The sequence below is a fragment of the Lygodium microphyllum genome, chromosome 17 (assembly GCF_053477565.2).
Source record: "Lygodium microphyllum isolate KBCC chromosome 17, Lygodium_microphyllum_v1.1.10, whole genome shotgun sequence".
In the NCBI taxonomy this organism is placed as follows: Eukaryota; Viridiplantae; Streptophyta; class Polypodiopsida; order Schizaeales; family Lygodiaceae; genus Lygodium; species Lygodium microphyllum.
Window position 1 is genome coordinate 30,660,383 of NC_141151.1, and position 21,615 is coordinate 30,681,997.

Below are 21,615 nucleotides of genomic sequence, written 5' to 3' on the forward strand. Positions count from 1 at the left end.
TAGCAATCCCCATCATTGTTACAGTGATCTACCATGTGTTTTCAGCCCCTAGAGCCAAGTGACACGTTGCTGCCTCTTCTGGCGAGAGCTGCAGCCTTGTGTTTTACTATCCAGCAAGCTACTTGCATCATCCTCCACCTCCTTTGTTGTCGCCTGGCTGTTTACAGCCTCTAGTGATCAGCATTCATCACTTTTCAGCACTCCGACATCTCCAACTGGTGGTTTCAACACTCAGGATCCATCTTTGATGAATGTCACACTCCAACAGTCACTACTCTTCCCTTGAGCATTCTGTACACTCTTACATTCATTTGCTGCATTGATTCATTCACTTCAAAGTTCTCTTCTTTCTCTGTCAGTGTTTGTGTTTTTTTGCATTTTGAGTTTTGAGTTTTGTGTTTCGTGTTTAGGGTTTGAGTTTTGCACATCACTCTCTAAGTCTTTGTGTTTCAGTAGTAGTCATACTTTCTGTGCTTCCTTAATGCAAACCCTAGCATATCTTCACATGGTATCAAAGCTAATGCTCTTGTAAAGAGTATCCTCCAAATATTGTGGGGGCTTGGTTTTGTGCAAGGTTAACGAATGACGCATAACTAATTCATAATCTCTCACACATCTTATTGAGATCCCACAATGTCTTACTAGGCTTCTCCATCATTGGCGACCCTGAGGAAGTATCATGGACTCAGCAAGGAAGACAACACCCCACCTTCACTTTCACCTTCTTTTTCTTCTACTTTTCCCAATTTGAGTCTCATAACAGGAGTTTGAAGAGTACTTGCGCATCATGTATAGTTGAGCTTACACCCCTCCTACTAGCTTTGCTACTACATTCAGGCCAGTTGGTGAGATTGATCCCCTCTCCAACCATGGAGGACATACGACATTTAGGACAATTGGCAGCCTAGCTTCTTCCTCTTAGCCAAGCCTAGTGTCAAGTTCATATAATCCCTGTGAGTCATATGAATCAAAACCTCTCCTATTTCTCTTTTGGTGTGCAAGATCCGAATGATTTTCAATATATAAACTTCAATAGAGGGGGCTCTCGAAGCAGACATCCTTCATCGGGTATATCTACATCTTCAGTTTCATTTGAACCATAGTATGGGGGAGTTTCGGAAACGGGGGAAATGGAAACGGGAAAAACCGGAGTTTCGCAGTTTCGGCCAAATTTTGAAAACGGGGAAACGGCGTTTCGGATTGTACACTAAAAAAAATACAATAATATGTGGGTATGTAAATATATCAATGTCTACAACAACATGTATTCAAATTTCATAAAAAACTTTGAGTCTTCGTATCATATGATTAAAATCATGATTCATTACACATTTTGCGAGTCACGACTCACGAGTGAAGATTAAGGAGTCAAGACTAAGGACTCAATGGTTGAAACTTAAGATAGCTTAATACAATTAAGACTCAATTTTCAAAATATAAGGTAACAAAATGAATTAGAATTTATGACTCATGAATAATCTATGATCTAAACTTTAAAGAGCAGTGAAGACTGACATTAAGAACAATGGAACAAGAATCAAGATGCATAATAAGTGGGATCAAGATACAATGATAGTAACTATGTCATGTGAATAATCTATTATCTGTCAAAACTCCAAAATCCAGTGAGGCTATAAGTATCAACATAAATGAACAACCAACAACTCTAGTCTGGACTCTGCATTGCTAGCAGCTAAACTGACTCTTGTATATCATGAGTCATTTGGGCTCTGAGGATCTGTGCACCATCTCCTCGTCCGACTCCAAGGTCCCTGATCGAGAAGTTGATGAAGCAACCTCAACCTCATCCTCAAACTCTGGCTCTGACTCTGCCTGTGATGCACTACGTGTGGCCCTTACTCTAACCCTCCTCTATGCACGAGTCTCATGCACCGGTGCCGATAGCTCCTCATAGAGCATGGAGTAGATATCCCGCTCCTATGATATCTGCGGAATGTCACGCACCTTCTCTATATCAATCTTGTCAACATTCACCTGTAAAGGTAAACGAGACAAAGATATATCATATGAGAGGAGATTCAATATGTTCAATGTTCAAACTTCATACATATCACAATTTACAATCCAACTTCCAAGAAAATTAGCAATGTCAAGTGTCAAGAACTCAAGGTTAAAAAGTTAATTATACATAGTACTAATCATTACCAATTTACCTGTGAAGGCTTAGGGGACAGAGCGGTCCTCTCAAGAAGCTGGAGATTACAATGGCAAAACACTAAACGCTCCAACTGGGCAGTTGTGAGCTTGTTTCTCTTTTTGGTGTGGAAGAGGGCCCCCATATGCTCCAGTTCCTCTCAGCAGGCCCTGAACTACAATCTTGCGAGAGGACCCGAATGGTAATGCGTTTCTATTTAAATTTAAAAGATTGAGGTTAAGTAATTACTAATTGCTAATATATATGCCGCAAAATCAACATTTGAGTGGGCAACAGATTACAGAACTTGTTACCTAGGTTGCATAATGCATTAGATAATCAAGATTCAAAATATAAAAGTCACCAATCACATACCAAAGTAAGAGCACAATTGCCGTCTTTCTCCCACCAAGAGACAGGCTGAAGCTGTCTCTCTCGAAGCCTAGCTGTGGCTCGGCCAAAATGAAGAGAATGATTACGGAATGCCAACAAATTATCCTCTACTCTTCTCGTCATGTACTCCATGAAGCCCTCCACTAACTCCTCGCTAGTGTATTGCTCCTCGCTACACCAAAGGGGATGCAAGATATGTGCGACAGCATGGATTGGTTTATGGAACCAATCCATAAACCAATCCCATTGTGCATTCCACACTGCACGAATCTCATCAACCCTATAGATAAAATATGTTAAAAACTTAGGTATTAGAATAATGATCAATCATCAAGGAGTCGTTAATACCAAATAATTACACGTGTTAAAGTTAAACAAAAACTTACTTGTCTTGGGGCAAAAAGCTATTGCGAAGCAAGGCCTCGCCATTTTTATCCATATACTCGTATAGAAGCCCCAAAGTACTCCCCTCCATATCAGTGATGCACAATACAGTGTAAATAGGAGTGAGACTTTTCACCAATGCCTCTACCTCAACCCACCAACTCTCATTTAAAATATTGCATCTAAAAGCAAAAGCCTTTGAAGACTCTCTCACACTCCATGTGAGCCATTCCTGGCATGCAATGGTCCGTATCAAATTTGGACAGACCCGTATCAACCTCTCCAATACAATAAACATATAAGCAAATCGAGTGGTGGAGGGCTTCAATAGCTCAAGTGTGCTATTGGCTCAAAACATGCTTGTGACGGATAGCCTCTTCTTCACAAATCTTACCATGCTTGTTGCCATCTTGAAAATGTCATCCACCCAAGATATTTGCCCAACATCTTCAATAAGCAAGTCAAGGCATGGGATGCACATGGAGTCCATACTATGCTAGAAAACTCCTCCTCAAGCATACGTCCCATAGACACACAATTGCTTCCATTATCTGTCACCACCTGCACCACATTTTGGACTCCTATGTCCATGATGACCTGTCGGATGTGCTCCCAAATGAAAGCTCCTATGATGGTAAGAACTGAGGTAGAGGCATCGATGGCCTTAATGAACATGCTACCTTTACATGAAGACACCAAAACATTGTAAACATCCCTTCGACGCATATCTGACCATCCATCGCATAATATTGTGCATCCATATTTCACCCATGTCTCCTTAGGACTCCAATTAAGCCTCTATGGATGCTTTCTCCTTTCGAAGCGTAATGCATCTGTGATGGTAAGAACTGAGGTAGAGGCATCGATGGCCTTAATGAACATGCTGCCTTTACATGAAGACACCAAAACATTGTAAACGTCCCTTCGGCGCATATTTGACCATCCATCGCATAATATTGTGCATCCATATTTCACCCATGTCTCCTTCAAGGGCTCCAATTAAGCCTCTATGGATGCTTTCTCCTTTCGAAGCTCCCGTGTGCGTAATGCATCTGCGGATGGACCTTCCCACTCACACCCTATGCGGCTTACTGCCCTGATTGTCTTCTTCCATTGATGTGTAGTGGCCACATTGAAAGGGATAGCACACCGAATAAATAAGCGTGTGAATTCCCTAATTGCCTCTACAATTGCCTACCTCTGAAGTCCTGCATGGACACTTGCACCATGCAAGGAGCCCTTTTGCCCACCACTACTAGAAGATGGCAACGGGGCTCTTTTTGCACTTGGACCCAATATAGATATGGATGCACTTCTTTTTGATGGGCCACTGGCACCTCCAATTTGGCTAGCGGCACTAGGCCCACTAGCCTCTCTTTGCCCCACTTGTGCTTCATTAGCCCCATGTGGTGTTGATTCATCCTCTTCTAGCTCAATACCCATATGCTTTCAGCGCCAAAGATGGAGACTTGCTGTTACTTCTACCCACACATTTGCGCAAGGCCCGATATCTTTGTTGGAAACGCAAGCCAAGTGGTCTTTCGCACGCGTTACACTCCCCGATTTCTCCAATCCACAATAGTTGCACCACCACTTCTTTGATCTACTGGAGCCCTCGTATCTCTTGATCGGAGTGACGTGCCTCCAATATGGATCCAAAGCCATGATATGATTAGCCTTTAGGAGTCAGGACCTAGATAATGGATTAAAGAAGAAGAAAAAGAAGAAGAAGAAGAAGAAGAAGAAGGAAAAGGAGAAGGAGAAGGAGAAGGAGAAGAAAAAAAGGAGAAAAGGAAGAGGAAGAGGAGGTGGGAGGTGGCTGTTGCAAGTCCGAGGTGGGGAAGGAGAATCGTTGCTACAGGTCCGAGGTGGGGAAGAAGAAGAGCTGCGCGAGCAAGAGTCGAGATGAACTGGGGAAGGATTCGAGAATCACTGCACTGGACAACCACGTGAAATGGGCCGGCGGGCCGCAAGATCCCGAAACGCCGTTTCAGGGTACAAAGATTTGAACATGTAAACCAATCTTCTCAAGTCCCTTCCATCCCACAACATTCTAATCCATATCTCGATTTTCTCTCTTCTTCATTCCAAAACCTCAGATTGCACTCCACTTCCACATCCAGCACACTAGGTGTTGGAACCTCTATCTCCACTCCTTGCATTCTCTCTTTCTCCACACCATATTCCACCTACCCTCACTTTACTACCACTTCACACTATGGTATATTGTTAAGAGAAATGACACTCTTTAACACTATACCTTCCACATACCATGATATATTGTTAAGGCGAATGCCACCCTTTAACACTATACCTTCCACATACCCACAAGTGAGCACTTCTTTTCACCCTGGGACAGTTGTGATGAGCATTCCCCTCACTATCCCTGATCACTTACCGCTTCATTTATCAACCTTCCAGACATGGATTTCTATCCTTTGCTTATGGTGCGTCATCACGCATTCCTTAGGTCACTCCTACGCAAGGATTTCCATCTTCTACCACACCCATCCTTGTCTCTCCTCCATGGGTTACTCATGCGGTCACCATGCCCATGCCCAGTCAGTCTAGTCCACATTTAGATCCACTGTGCATACTTTCCATATGCATGGTGGACACTCTTGGATTCATTTCCAAGTGTACTCCACTTCCCCACCCTACCGACCCTGTTTTCCATACCCACATTATCCTTCTTACAGCACTACCCTCCTATTGCTACAGCCAAAAATGCCTTCACAAATAAGACTCGTTCCAGAGGATCAAATTTCACCACTTGGTTGAACTTCATACAACAAGAGTTTGAATCTCAAGGCCTTTGAACCCTCGTCATTAGTCTAGAGCCAATACTAGATCCTCAATTAGCTCACCATGAGCACATCCACCAATGGAGAGCCCTTAGTGCCACAACCAATGTTGAGCTTATACGCATACTTCATGAGTTTCACTCTTAGTTATGGTGCTTCTCCCTCACATTTGAGCCTTGGAGTCATCTCATTGACCGCTATCCTACGAGATGTTACACTTGGCATATCAATCTCAATTTTGAGTTTCATGAGTTTTTCATTAAGAAAGAGGATGATCTAAGAACTGAGTTGGCCGAATATCGGTGGTTATTCGTGAAGTTTGATACTACTGGCTTCCCAAAGTCAAAATAATCAAGCTATATTCTAGCCTTCAGTGATTTTGAAAAAATTTGCTGCAATTGACATTCAAACTTGGCAAAATTCACAACTCAATAAAAGATAAAGAACCCAAGAAAGGGCAAAAGAGATCCTCAAATCTCAATTGCAACAATTTAATAAAGATTTCTACATGTATCGACTTTGAGAGCCCAAGCATAAACCAACACTTAAAAATCCACAAAGCCGCCCAGTTGTCCCTCTAGGACAGCTCTTCACTCCATCTCATTCTACCTTGAATAATCTTCGCCTCGATCACACCGCCAATACTATGGCTCACATCAATCTCGCACACACTCTAGCATGCATGTAGACTTACTCTCTACTACTCCTCACAACTCCACACAAACACAAAAAGAAAAAGATGCAATTGTTGATTGCAATCAAAATGAATACCACAATGCTCTCGCATGTTGCCATTAGCCCATTTTTATGCACCTTGGAAGATTGTGCAACCGATTCTCTTTCTAGCCTAATAGTTTCATTCCTTATTTTTTTGTCCATTAAATAGACAATTAGCTTAATGGTTTATTAATTATACCGCATCATCTACATTTGACACTTTGTGTGAGCATAGAAAAGAATGTGAGAATTACAATACTTTGAACTTAACCAACTTGATCAATTATCCCCATGAAAATTGGAAGTGGAAGAGAGAGAGAGAGAGAGAGAGAGAGGAGTTGGCATCACGTTGAGAGGGAAACCAGTCCCTCCCCCTTTACAAGAATTTATTGAAACAAACTAGGCACCGAGTGCCTTGGATTCTTATCTATTGCTTTCTTCTATTTTTCTTGAGATCTTTGGATAGTTCATCTAACTTGGGCAAAAGTTGTATCCATATTACGCACGAACTCATAGGCATGAAATGTCTTCTCCTTTGTTTTGAGAATAGGTAGTAAGAGTGGTTTTCCATATATGATCTCAAATGGTGCTTTACTTCTAGCAGTATGAACTGTGTTGTTATAGACATATTCTACCAAAGGTAAATATTTTTCCCCATTGTTGGTTCACTTCATGGCAATAGCACTTCAATATATCTAATATTGTCAGATTGGCTATCTCACTTTGACTATCTATTTGAGGATGAAAAGAAGAGGAAAAAGTAAGCTTTATGCCCATATTTTCAAAAATGACTTCCCATAAGAGACTAGTGGTTCGTGGATCTCTATCACCCACAATAGATTGCAGTAACCCATGATACTTAAAGATTTGTTAAATAAATATTCTAACTATATATTGAGACTTGATAGTCTTTTTAACTGGAATGAAATAGGCTTGTTTGCTAAATCTATCAATAATAGTCAATATGCCATCATTGCCGTTTGCTGATTTTGGCAAGCCAAAAATAAAATCCATAGCAATGCTTTCTCAAGGTTGGCTCAAAATTAGTAATGGTCGCCAAAGTCCTGTAGCTTTTGGCAATTTTGACACACAAGACACTCTTTGACAAATTGTTCAATGTCTCATCAAAGACTTGGCCAAAAGAAATACATTTCAAGTGCCTTGGTTATTGTCAAAATACCACAATGAGCCATGTAAGGAGCCGCATGACATTCTTGCATTACTTTAGGCCCGAAATCATTAGTAACGCATAACTTATTCTCCACCAAAAGAAATCTATCTTTAAGAACATAAGAGTTTATCCTTTTACCAAGTTGTAAACTCTCCCATATGATTTTAAAATCTTCATCAAAAGCAGATATCTCTCATACTAGTGAAATTTGTATGATGAATCATAGACACTGCATGAATCTCAGATCTTCTTGACAAGGCATCAGCTACCTTGTTTTACATTCCATAAATATGCAATATTTAAAAGTTAGATTGAGCTAAATAATTGGCCCATCGAATATGCTTCTTAGAAATCTCTGGTTGGCTAAGAAAATGTTTCAAACTACCATGGTCCATCTTGATGAGAAATTCTCCACCTAAAAGATAGTGTCGCTCATCTTTTAAAGCTTGAATGATGGCCATTAACTCCTTTTCATAGATAGTAGCATTCTTTTTTGCATTTTGTAACCTTCTACCTGCATAAGCAACTGCATGTCTTTCCTGGTTTAAGACTGTACCAATTCAATCTCCTGAAGCATCACATTTCATAAAGAACGATTTTGAAAAACTAGATATGATCAAAACATGTCCTTTGCTAATATAGAACTTTAGAGCTTCAAAAGCTTCTTTCTCTAGTTTGCTCCACCAGAATATCATTACTTTCTAGTTAAATCATGCAATGGTCCAATAACCACTGCAAATCATTTAATGAATCTCCTGTAATAAGAGCATAATGCCAAGAAACTTTGAACTTTCTGGACACAAGTCAATTCTAGCCATTTTACAATAGCCTTGACTTTTTCTAAATCCCATCTTTGAATATAATATGACCCAAGTAGTAAATCTCTTCTAAGAAAAAATCACTCTTTTTGCCATTCACATAAAGTTTGTGTTCGCGGAGTCTTGAAACATTATTTTTAGATGTTGCTTATTCTCTTTTTCATCTTTTGTATCATCAAAAAAGTAGCTATTAACTTTCGATTTGCTCTAAAGATTATTTTCATCATTCTATTAAAGATTGCAGGAGCATTGATAAGCACTAACCAAATGGTAGCACAAGAAACTCATACAAACCACAAGTTGTCTTTAATATTGTTTTATGAATATCTTGAGAAGCAATCCTTATCTAATGGTGGTCACTCTTCAAGTCAATCTGGTTGAATATTTTGAAGCCATCCACTCTATCCAAGATATCATCAATTCTTGGAATGGGAAACCCATTCCAAATTGTAATTTTGTTGAGGGCCCTGTAGTCCATACACATGCTCCAAGATCCATCTTTCTTCTGCACTAAGAGGACTAGAGAGCAAAAAGGTGAGAAATTGGATCTTATTACGCCCTTCTCCAAGAGCTCATTCACTTGCTTCATAATCTCCTCTTATTGCGTTACTCATATGATAGGGTGGACTATCTAGAGGTGAGCTCCTAGGAATGAGATCAATGTGATGATCTTCTTACCTCTCTGGTAGTAACTTGTCAAGTAAAGTGTCTGCAAAACAATCTTTATACTCCTTTAAGAAACTCATTCACTTCCCGTTCATATCTGAGATTGACTCTTCAATAGCTGGATCTATTCTTCTATGCCAAGATATTTCTAATACAACATCACAATGACCAAGATCTTCCATGACAAAATTTTCATGATCCACATAATCTCCTATCTCAATTCATAGTTTCCCAAAATGAAAGTAACTTCAAATTCCATTCCTTGAAAAGCAATACGTGACATCTCTGGTGTTCCAAACCTCTCCTTTGGTAGATGTAGAGATTCGACAATCTCACGATGAATATAATGATATATAGTCCATGTATCAAAATGAATGAGAATAGGTTGATTAGCAATCTTAACCCAAGCTATAAAAAGCTTCATTTTCTATGACGGAGTTTCATTTTGTTACAAAGATTCCTTAGATACAATATTTGCTTGAGGTGTCTTTTAGGGTTGGTTTTCCTTTTTCACCTTATTAGGACATTGACCAACAATCTATCTTTTTTCTCCACAAGAGAAACATTGTCCTTATCATGTATATTCACTTAGTTGTTGATACTTTAGCTTCTTTTTGGATGGTAAAGGTAATGTACCTCCATCCTTATGCATTTGATTATTGTTTATTTGACTTCTTTTGATCAAACATCTTGGTCTTCATACTTTATGGTTCTTCTTTTCAGGCTTTACTAAGTATCCATGGCATATGCACTCCTTCAGCTTCTAAGGCCGCATCTTGGACTACTTCCAAAGTATCAAGCTTTGTCATCTTAATAGCTTGTCATACCGTTGAATGTAATCCATGGATAAACTTTCTCGTCTCCGTATTGAAAGGAACTTCATTAAGAGACATAAATTTAAGAGAAACGACTCCAAACCTGTTCATATATATTTCAACATTGTCTCCATGGCTTTGCTTCAACTCATCCCATTCTTGTTGCACATCAGCTTCAAAGGATAAAGGCAAAAACTTCTTGTTGAACATCTCCTTAAACTCTTTCCAAGACTTGGGTTCACTTTCCTCTTGAATAACTTTGAGCCATCAATTTAAACCAGCATTCTTCAAATGCATCTTAAACATCCTAATCTATGATTTTTCTGTATAATCTTCCCCACCAAAAGCAACATCACATTGTCTAGTAAAAGACAGCTTTCTGAGAATCTCTCTTACCATAGAAAACATCAAACTTGACACTCTTCTCTCTAAGCTTAAAGTCTCTTTTAGCATCGTTTTCCTTTGCTAAAAGCACCTTGAAGATTCAACTACCATGGAAATAGCTGGTTCTTTGACTTTCTCCTTGCCCTTCTCCATGGAGGAATTCTTGGGACAAGAGGAGGCAGCTAGTGTATGATGAGACTTTGAAGTCACCACTTGGATGGATCCTCAAATGATAGATAATGTGTTATCTTTCATGGACTTAGTAGCATCAATAACATTGACACCGTTCAAACTGAGGTAGGCCTTCGCAGTCGTGACACCATCTATATCAAGAGCCTTCTCAGTAAGTAAATCTTCAAAGACCTTCGCTTCAACCCATGCTTTAGCCCTTCTCTCCACCAAAGCTTGAATTTTTGAACCACCTTCCAGCTCCTTGTATCTTTGTATCTTCTCATAACCAGAGAAGCATACACGTACAGAGTATCAAAGGTCTTTCAATTGTTCACCAAAATTTTCCTCTTCACCTCTTCACATGGTGAGAAAGTTGAGCCCAAAGGTCGTCACCCAAACAAGCTCTTGCAAAGAAGTCCTTGCTTTGATACCAATGTAAGCGCGGGAAAGAATGTGAAAATGACAACACTTTGAACTTAACCAACTCAATTGATTATCACCATGAAAATTGGGGGGGGGGGGGGGGGGGGGGGAGAGAGAGAGAGAGAGAGAGAGAGAGGAGTTGACACCCCGTTGAGAGGGGTACCGGTCCCTCCCCCTTTATAGGAATTTATTGAAACAAACCACGAGCACTGAGTACCCGAACCATATACAAAAAGGCTAATTTTAAATTACAGCAAATTAACCCTTTTGTATATGGTTCAAGCACTCCATGCCCGTGGTTTGTTTCAATAAATTCTTGTAAAGGGAGAGGAATCAGTTCCTCTCTCTCTCTCTCTCTCTCTCTCTCTCTCTCTCTGAGTTGGTTAAGTTCAAAGTATTGTCCATGGTTTGTTTCAATAAATTCTTGTAAAGGAAGAGGAGTCAACTCCTCTCTCTCTTTTTTTTTCGTAAAAGGTAATTGTATTAATTTTTAAAAAAATGTACAAGTTTACATGATTACAAGATACACGATGGCTCTAAGCCACCGTGTGTAAACTGTCAGTACAAAGGCGGACAGAGATACACAAGTCATGGCAAAGACACAGAGGAAATTGCCATATGCCAAGGAAAGCAAGTCTTCCCGAGGGAGCAAGTCAGAGTGCCAAATGAGATCTATCTGCTAAAGCAAGAGGCCTTTAAGCCAACTCCTCTCTCTCTCTCTCTCTCTCTCTCTCTCTCTCTCTCTCTCTCTCTCTCTCTCTCTCTCTCTCTCTCTCTCTCTCTCGTGATGATAATTGAATTAAGTAGTAATTTTTACATCAAGCCATCAAGTCAACTAAGAAAAATAGACACAAATGAAAGGCTACCAAGACTCTAGCACACAAATATCACACAAAAAGGACAACTGGTGTGGAGGAACAATATCTAGCCAAGGAGTAGCAATGTCAGGAAGAACCAAATCAACTGAAACCATAGAGGAAAACTGTCATAACACTAAACCACGAACACGAGCCACACGACCATGGATGCCCGAGGCTGAATCAAAAATAAAGGCATTCCGAGTATACTAAATATGCCACAAAGCTGTCTATCTAAGAAAATGGAAGAGGCAAGAGTAATCTGATTGCAAAGTAGACACAAAAGTCATCCTTCCCATAATCCATGAACGAGCTGATATTCGCTGCTAAGTCGCTGAGGACCACACACTGGAAACAAAACTCCAAATTTGTCAAGCAGTAGGGTAAGAGACAAAGAGATGTAGCAATGTCTCATCACATGTAGTGCAAAATACACAACGACCACTCGAGATCTTGCGAGCACGCAACACATCCCCAGTTGAAAGACCCCCAATAAGCAACCTCCACATGAACACTTTACCCTGATAAGGAACCTTAGACTTCCAGAGTTGGATGAATCTTTCCTGCCACTTCTTTTTTCTATCCCGAATATACCATAATTTATTAGCATTTCCAGTGACCCATCTCTTGGCCTCGATCATCTGATGACAGATCTGATTAGCTAAATTTTTCTCAAAATCATCAAGAAGCACAAATATTCAATCTCACCAGGGAGACAATGGCTGTAAAGCAACCAAAGGAGAGAACCTCAGAAGCATGTTCTGTATGGGCGACCAAATGTCACGATAGCCTCAAGGCACCCAAAAATGCTGACGAATATGACCAAAAGAATAAACACGGGGCTGCCCAAGAATGACACCATCATGGACTATCTGTACTCCCAAACGAGCCATCTGATTAAACTTATCTTGTTGCAAATATTTATCAGGCCAATTCAACAACCTAGAGGTACCCAGCACTTCTCCTTGTGCAATGAATTCTCCTCCTTATTACGAAGATCCAGAGGGCGCCAAACTGCAAAACGTGACATCTCCTACCAGGATGCAATCAAATGAGAAAGGAGAAAAGACTAGGAGAACTTAATAGACCTCTCTCTCTCTCTCTCTCTCTCTCTCTCTCTCTCTCTCTCTCTCTCTCTCTCTCTCTCTCTCTCTCTCTCCCCCCTAATTTTCATGGTGATAATTTATCGAGCTAGTTAAGTTCAAAGTATTGTCATTCTCATGTTCTTCCCCGTGCTTACACTTTGCATTAGAAAAATGTAGATTGACCTTTGCAAGGGAAAATCTTGCCAGTCAAAATCTTCCGAGCGTGATTTATTGCCCACAATCTGTCGAAGATCGCACGTATCTCACCTCTCACACAATCCTTCTCTCGCACACTCCCTTGACCATGTCGTCCATCTCCACCTATCCAATCATCTGCCCAACATATGAGCACATGTGAGTTGGTGGTGCCAGGGTACATTACATCAACAACAATTCATTCAACATTATGCAACATTCAACATAAAATTGTAACCTATTCAACTCGCTTTAAAAATTGGGGCTTTTCCCAATTTGTCATCCTTGGTCCTCAAATTACCCATCTTGACATTGTCTGCAAAATTTCCCACCCTTGGCCTACAAAAATTTGGGGCTTTTGCTGCAATTGCATTGCACTAGTCATAGCACATTGAGGATGTCATCTATGGGCTTATTCGAGCTTACTCAAATCAACATCAAAGACAAACTATACAATGTAGGAAATTTTGTCTAACATTTAATAAGTACCCGCTTATTCAAGGGAATGTATTGCCTTCAACCACTATATTCGGTCTTCATTTGTCCACCATAACCTCAAGGTAAAAGACATCTATTTGTGTCCTTCCTTTCAGCATGCTCTCTCTCTCTCTCTCTCTCTCTCTCTCTCTCTCTCTCTCTCTCTCTCTCTCTCTCTCTCCATTTCTTCAAATCAACAAGAGGAAGATATATTTTGTGCTTTAACCCAATGTTCCAAGCAGATAGGAAGCAATTATTTTGGTGGTTGGGCATGCCTTTCTCCCAAGGTCACATATTCTCTCTCTTCACACATCATTATCATTGTTTGTTGATCAACCATGATGACCGGTAATAATAATGCTCTCTTTCATATGGTAGGGACTAATAACAAGCTCGACAATACCAACTATCCCATGTGGGCTTATATATATAATGAGACATGTCCTCATTGCCAAGAATCTATGGAATACTATATGTGGCACTAAGCAAAGGGGTTTGTCTTGCACACCGGCCCCACCTTCTAGCTCTACATCAAGACGTGGCACTCACCATACAAAATCATCCTCTACTTCAACAAGCCCCACTCAAGAAAAAATCCAATAGGATGGTCATGATGCCCAAGTGCATGCTCATATTGCCTTATTTGTGACGAGACGAGTCTTTCTTCATATCCAATCATACAAGATAACAAAGCAAGCTTGGAATCAGTTTGCTTTACTCTATTGGTACAAAATGAGGTTCGTGTTCCTCATCTTTGTAAGCAACTCAAAGATATTTACATGGATGGAGAGAATGAGGATTCCTCTATGACAAGTATTAAAGATCTAAGAGAGCGATTCCCTAAACAATAAATATTGATGGAAGTTGTTCCTAACAACTGGCGTGTGTCTATCACACTTAATGGCCTGCCTAAGTCTTATCAAGATTTTGCTACCACATTGAGCTGAGTGAATAGGCAACCAAGTCACCTATACCATCGATCAGCTTGTGTCTTGATTGTTGCAAGAAGAGCAAAATCCTTCTTAATCATAATGCAATGGTGTCATCCGACCAAGCCTTTTCCACTTAGCATAGAGGAAAAGCAAAATTTCAGGGCGCAAACAAAAGAATGTTGATCAGAAACCTACAGCCACACATGCTGGTCATAATGCTACATCTTCACATGTTGCTCCAGAATCATGACAAAAGGAGAGTCCGTTTCATTCATTGTTATTGAGGCATGGACAATACCGACATGATAAACGTGGAATTCCTGCAGTTGCATAGCTCACGCAAGTCTCTGCGCAGGACCAAAAGATGGCAAATCCAACATGCGAACGGTCAAGCACGCCAATTTCCTTTCACGCACCTGTTGATTTTACAGTCTCGTTTTTCTGAGGGATGGGAGAGGAGCCTTACACGAGGAGCTGGAGTTGCATGAGCTGATGAATGTCCGGTTCGCAGATAAGCTGGTGGATGCGGCGAGCAAGCTCCGTCGATGCAGCGCTCACTCTCGCTTCGTCCTTGGGATCCATGGGACGAAAGTGAGATGCTGCAGCTCTACCTACAAGATCTAATACGGTACTAAAACAACGCGATGAAGTTTCGAGTATTGTTAGATCTAGTTTTCTTTCCTCCAAAGAAATTGTGAGTTAACAAGTGATAGGTATATCAAGAGGCTTGCCTTTTTTTTGGAATAAATATTATCAAAGGCTTTTTGTAGTGTAGAGTATTTGGAATTTTCATTTTAGCAATGAAGAAGTTAAACAATGACATATGTAGATGAGTGATCCATTCAATGACAAAATGCGGTGCATGTGTTCATTTGTGTTGACTATATATTAGTCCATACCTGGTTTATGATAGATTCATATAATGTTGTTGGGTGCAATATTAGTTGTGTTGCATTGTGTTTTATAAACATCTTCACAAGCTCTTATTTTTTGTGATGTATTGTTGTAGTCGATAGTGAAGTCGCCTACAAATATAAACTGTTGTTAATGTGAAATGTTGTGCATTACTTTTTCAAGTGTATATATTAATGTTGTTATTGGTGCTATTGGATGTTTGTAAATGAAAGTGATATATATGGTTCTATTTATCTATGTTTGTACTTTTGTTTGTAGGGAGTTCAATGGTATTTGTAATTTCATGTTTTGATTGCAATATCTCTATTGTATTTTCGTAATGAAGGGCTATTACATGTCCATCTAGAAAGTTTAGACAATTAAAGCAATAAATAAACCTAATGTTTGATTGCAATAACGTTTTACTATTTATAATGCCATTGATATGTGGATCGAATTTATATTTGTATTAAAGTGTTTGTGGGTTCTAATTTCCATAAAATTTTATTTGTGAATCCCCGTGTTGTTTCTTTTTCTAATATGTTTACTTCTTTAATTATAATGCGCAATATATTAATAGTGAATATTTACATCAACCATCATTGGTAGGGACATGTCTTAGTTGGCAAAAAAGCATAGCTAACATCTCTCAAGTGTCTTATACATAGCTTTTAGGGTAGAGCTAGATTTCTCAAAGCCCTATATGACCATTAGTAAATCCTTCCTAACTAGTGAGAAATCTAAACTCTTCCATCTGGGGTCAATTTTAAACGCCTTATCATTCATGCGACACCAAATGGCCCAGATTATTCCAATTGCCCTTGCAACATTCTAGAGCATAGGCAATCCCTCATTCATAGTGCTCCCATCACCAAAAAGTATTGTCTCATGGGGTTGAGGCCATGGCATGGAAGCCTCCTCTATCAATCCAACACTTGAGTTCCTTCAAATTTTTTTGAACTTCAACACAATCCCATACTAAATGCTTGATGGTTTTTTTTTCTCTTGCATAGAGGCCACAAAGGTCTGAGATCTTTCTGGACTTGCTATGTCTCTCCCTTGTTGGGAATCTATTCATCGATGTTCTCCATAGCACGAGATTGAAGTGTGCTTCAAGGGAGTAATGCACCAAACCTATCTGACTCTCATCTTCCAAGTCCTCATCTTAGTTCTTAGGTAGCTTGTTTTCTAGTAGGTGCCTAGCTTTAGGATGTGCCTACCATTGCCCCTTGAAAAAACTTCAACTTTCCTACATTCCACTAGCTTTTTCCTTACTTTTGTTTGGCAACATGCCAACATGCTAACTTTGGCTTCATAGCAAGAGGTTGGCCAATTTTCCTTTCTCTTAGCTAGGGTTTCCTTGAGCTAGTTGCCCTCTTGCTTGCTCAAGCCCCACCTTCTAATCACTTCATTCTCCATCAACCTACTCGAGGGTTTTAGTATCACATAAGTCTTTCCACTTGCAAATGCCCTGATTACAGGAACTCTTAGCGAATGTGGGCATAGTTGCTATGGGTGGTAAGTTGTCTTTGTATGCTTCTAGGAGCATCCATACCAGCTACCCCAAATTGGAATCTCCTAATAGCCTTGCTCTTCCACACCACATTGTCTTGTCAATGAACTTATTTAGGACCTCTACCAACTTGTGTACAACTATTGAATCCGATATCTTGATCTTGACACTTCTGCAAAATAGCACATCCCAACATGTTATGTCATGCCATTGCCCCCTTGGGAGCTTGCTTTTTGAGATTAAAAATCTCATAATGCATGCCCATGGTTGGGGCATGTCCACTTTATGTAATAGTCAAAATACAAGTTTATCCACCCTTTGTTTCATGCCTTCCATTGCTAGCCCTCCCTCCTTCTTAAAGGTAGTTACTGAATCCCAAGCAATTGCATGCCATTGATGAGTGTCTCCTTTAGCCCAAAGAAAGTCTCTGCTCCACCCAATTGGCTTTGCTAAAGGCAAAGACAATAGCTTCGAAGATTATCATTGAGATTAGTATGGATTCCATAATTATTTGCTTTCCTCCAAATGAGAAATTGATAGTCGTATTCTAAAGTTTGGTTGGGAATTTGTCCTTAAACTAGTTGAATTGTTGTTTTTGGGTGACACCAATCCTTAGAGGGCAACCCAAGTATCTAAAAATCTTCCCTTTCCTCACAATCTTGTCTTAATAGTTGGATAGCCAGAAGAGAGGGGGCAGGAGGGGGGTCCTCCCATCTAACGTACATGAGTTTAGTTTTCTTATAACTGAGTTGTGACCCAGACAAATCAAAGAGTAGTTGAAACTATTCCAATAGGGTATCCATCTCCTCATGATCAATGTTGATCACATGCTGGAATTATCATCTGCAAAGAACTGGGTGGCTGCCTTCTTTCCACTATGGAGCATGAGTCCACACAAGATGCCTCTCTACACAATCCAATCAATTCTTTTGAGAAGGGGGTCAATTATAATGGCGAAAAGCAAGGGGGCCAAGGGGCAACCCTACCTTACCAACCACCTTAAGTCAAAGGCATTTGAGATGACCCTATTGTTTTGAATGTAGACTGAGGCATTAACAAGTAGTGTGCTAATCATGCCGATAAATCTGTAATCAAAACCAATAGCTCTAAGGATAAGTAGTATAAAGTCCCAACCCATTATCATAGACTTATCAAAGTCAAGGTTGGTTAATAGGGTACATTGGCCACTAGCCAAGCCTCGATCCATCGCTCTCACAAGGTTGAAAACAACGTCTTAAATATTGCGATCATGAATGAAGCCATTTTGTTTGATATGCAACAACTTGGGGAGCAAGTACTTGATCCTCTTGGCCATGATTTCATATGAAACCATCAACATGGTCAACGGTCTCCACTATGAGATTTGGAGCTTCTAGGCTGGCTTAGGGATAGGTTTAATAAGACTTAGATTAATGTGTTCTGGAACATGATATTGTTGATAGTAGTGGTTGATGAAGTTGGCATAGTCATGTCCACATGTCTCCCACATTAACTTATAAAGCTTGGTAGGCAAGCCATCCTAGGGGATTTTCTATCCTTCATCCCCCTAAGTGTTTCTTCCATCTCGCTACATTAGCAGGTTTATATAGTTGCTTCATCCCTCTAACATCAATGTCACGGGTGTATTCTTCAAAAAATTTGTGGACCTTTAACTCATAGTCAATGATCGGGGGGGGCTAGGTCCCAACAATACCTACCATTTGTTGGTGAAAGGCATTTAGGATGTCATCTGTTGTGGAGTGCCATACTCCACCATCCACTATGTAAGGATTTGATTCTTTCTTATGCTTGATGTCTAATGCTCCGAATAAAAAGGTCATGGAACTGGCTCCTTTGTCTTCCCATCTTGCTTTCAACTAGACTTTGGTAACTTGTACTTGGTGTGTGTCCTACTCTTGGAGATAGCCTTCGCAACCTTGCAATAAGACAGAGAGGTAAGGATCATTAGGAAAAGTAACTGGGGCATGCAATAAATTCTTCTTCACTCAAGCAACATTGTGCGTGGCCTTCCCCTCTCTTGAGCAAGGGCTTTACCATGCCTCTTAACTTCTTTGATAAACTTCCTAGACATTGGGGATCTTCACGGAATGACACATTCAGCTTGAAACATGAGGGGCCTTCTTGAGCTCTCCTAGTTTCGATCATCCAAAATGTTAGTTAGATAGGAAGGTGGTTTAATCCTGTGACATTACTTAGGGTGGCAAAAAGGTACTCAAGATATAGCCACCATGCACTATCATTAGCATAGAATCTATCATGCTAAGCTGCCCACCATGTTGAGCCATGTTGGTGGTTGTGCCATGTGAACACTTTGTTTCCTTTTTGCTTAGCAAGATTGGGCACATCTTCTAAACCATGCAATGTGAGTAGTTGCTCCCACCACTCTCTTTCCTCTTTGGTCATGCTCCCCTAGCCATGCAAGCTGTCCTTATCCTGATTGGTCATGTTCTGATTATTGAGTAAGAGAGTTGACTTATGTTCCAGTCTTGTTCCTAGCTGTTCCCATTGGTTGGCTCTCCCCATAAACACATTTGTAGCATAAAATGATACCAAGATCACCACCTTTCCTTCCATACTGGCCCGCACTACAATAATATATCCTTCCTCCTTTGACTATAAGAGTTGCAGGGAATGGCCATCTCTAATGACAAACATCATGCCCCCTTTACCTTTGATGCGACCTTGAGCTATTGAAGTGTATCCTTTTAGTAGCTCCATCTCGTCTCTTCCACCCCAAGCTTGATTTCTTGCAATGCTAAAATGTCAAGTTTCCTCTTTCTTATCAACGAGGAATAAACCACCTATTTCCGCTTTTGAGAGCACTGACCTCTCATATTCCATGATGGCACTCTCATCTTGCACATTGTTATATTCATCGCAGTCAATGAAGTCTTCTTCCACTCCTTCCCTATGCAAAATAGTAGCGTGGTAGTTGGGATCCACTCGAGGGCATCGAGCAAGCTTCTTATTAGAAACCCTATTCTTTAGAGTGTTCCATTTTCCCTAATGTTTCTTGGGGTCAACATTTTGTTTGCTCTTGCCTTGTTAAAATCTACATGTGGCTCCTTCTGCACACTTTGGCCTTGGACTTTGTTTGAGCTCTCAATCCCTTCATTCTTCTTCAGATTTGCCACCTTCTCATCTCTTGCCCTTGCTTTTCCAATAGATGATTCATCATTCTCCTTCTTTATCGTGTTGCTCTCCGTCCTATTTTCATCCTTGATATCCTCGCCTTTCTTAGGGCAATCCTTGGCAAAGTGACCCCCTTCCTCACATGTGTAACAAGAATCAAGAAAGGAACCAAAACGGACTTGAAAACTCGAAATCACAAGCCCAATAGATCTCAACAACATACTTAGGGATTGTCTGGCAACAATGATCTCAATGGATGTAAAAACAATACCAAATATGTTGTTTGTTGTGTACTTTTTTATTGATTGTTTAGTATTGTGTTGCCAATTTTATTGCACAAAATTTATTTTCAATATAGTACGTAAATGCTTCTTTTCGTGACTTTGTTATTGTATTGGATATCAATGTTGGCGCCCCATAGTAGTAGTAGTTACTTGTTGACATTATTTGTGTATATGCCACTTACTTCTCTTTTTAATATTTTTTTTTTCTATAATCATATGTTGAAGGCCCTCCATGTACTCATATTTAGTTAGATTAAGTTTTTCTAACCATTATGTAAATGTGATTTTCGTTGATGTGTTTTCATTTTCCAATGCTTGTTTTATTTTTCTAACAATGTTACTAAAGTATTTTTCTTTTGTTGGTGTGTGTGAAATTTTTGAGTATAATATCATTATTTGTTTTAAAGGTGGCTTTGGAAAATGGAATTCACATTTTGAACCTCTTTTTTTACATGTTTGCTTATGATTTGAATATTTCTATATTCTTTAGGAAGACTTCACTTGTCCACAGATATATACTTAACAATTATGTTAATTATATCACGCTCACAAGGATCATCACAATTATAGAAATTATTTGTCTAAATTAAGCCATGATCATGTTGACTACCTCTATTTTGGAATACTATGACAAAGAAGTTGTCTATTACACAAAATATATGGGTGTTAGTTTGGAGCTCTCTTTTAATTGCATGGAACTCATAAACCTAGTAGTAAGAACTTGTGGTAGTTCATAAAAATTTTCATAAGTACTTTACATATGCTTCATATTTTGATTCTTGTTTGATTGTGGGTTTTAATATTTGTAGTGCATTATTTAAAGGCTGGGAAGTTTCTCTATGGTGGCAAAAAATGTAACAAAGAAAGTGGGTGTTCCTAATTGCTAAATAATAGCAAATGCTTTATTTCATAAAAATTTCTTATAATCTACAAAGTTTTTGTAGTGCTTGGATATCTTTATACCCAAGTCTTGAGTGTAATATATTTTCTATGTTAGTATCATGCATTACATTTTTTGCGATTAGTTTATGACTTTGAAGTTATCCTTTTCACAATTGTATCCATGTTGATGAAATTACATTAGAGACAAGAAATTTCATTGTTTTGAAGAAAATATTTTCAATGTTTCTTTGTGCCCAATTCTTGAGTTTAATATCATTTCTGTGTTAGTATCATGCATTACATTTTTTGCTATTAGTTTATGACTTTTGAAGTTATCCTTTTCACAAGCATATCCATGTTCATGAAATTACATTAGAGATAAAAATTTGCACCTTTTTGAAGAAATGATTTTCACTAATGTTTGTTATGATTCTTCTATCTGTACAACTTAGTTCCCATTTTC

General features: G+C 39.5%; 3 protein-coding genes across 3 annotated transcripts in view; all 3 read right to left on the reverse strand.

The window, feature by feature from the left end:
* Positions 1-15,134, reverse strand: part of LOC148021744 (kxDL motif protein) — a 58,818-nt gene extending 43,684 nt beyond the window's left edge. Inside the window, exon 1 of the mRNA XM_087697281.1 lies at positions 14,914-15,134. Coding sequence (XP_087553407.1) covers positions 14,914-15,029 — 116 coding nt within the window. The 5' untranslated portion in view covers positions 15,030-15,134. The remainder of the gene's footprint in view (positions 1-14,913) is intronic.
* LOC148021745 (uncharacterized) lies at positions 2,046-3,257 on the reverse strand. The gene is made up of 3 exons (XM_087697280.1): positions 2,935-3,257; positions 2,531-2,828; positions 2,046-2,368 (listed from the first exon to the last, which is right to left on the reverse strand). Exons 1-3 carry the CDS (start codon positions 3,228-3,230, stop codon positions 2,237-2,239), a joined length of 726 nt encoding a protein of 241 aa, XP_087553406.1. The 5' UTR covers positions 3,231-3,257; the 3' UTR covers positions 2,046-2,236.
* On the reverse strand, positions 3,726-4,615 carry LOC148021746 (uncharacterized). Its single transcript, XM_087698059.1, has 3 exons — positions 4,387-4,615; positions 4,025-4,116; positions 3,726-3,916 (listed from the first exon to the last, which is right to left on the reverse strand). The coding sequence occupies exons 1-3, from the start codon at positions 4,595-4,597 to the stop codon at positions 3,731-3,733; spliced, it is 489 nt and encodes a 162-aa protein (XP_087554185.1). The 5' UTR covers positions 4,598-4,615; the 3' UTR covers positions 3,726-3,730.
* Positions 15,135-21,615: the final 6,481 nt, after the last annotated feature.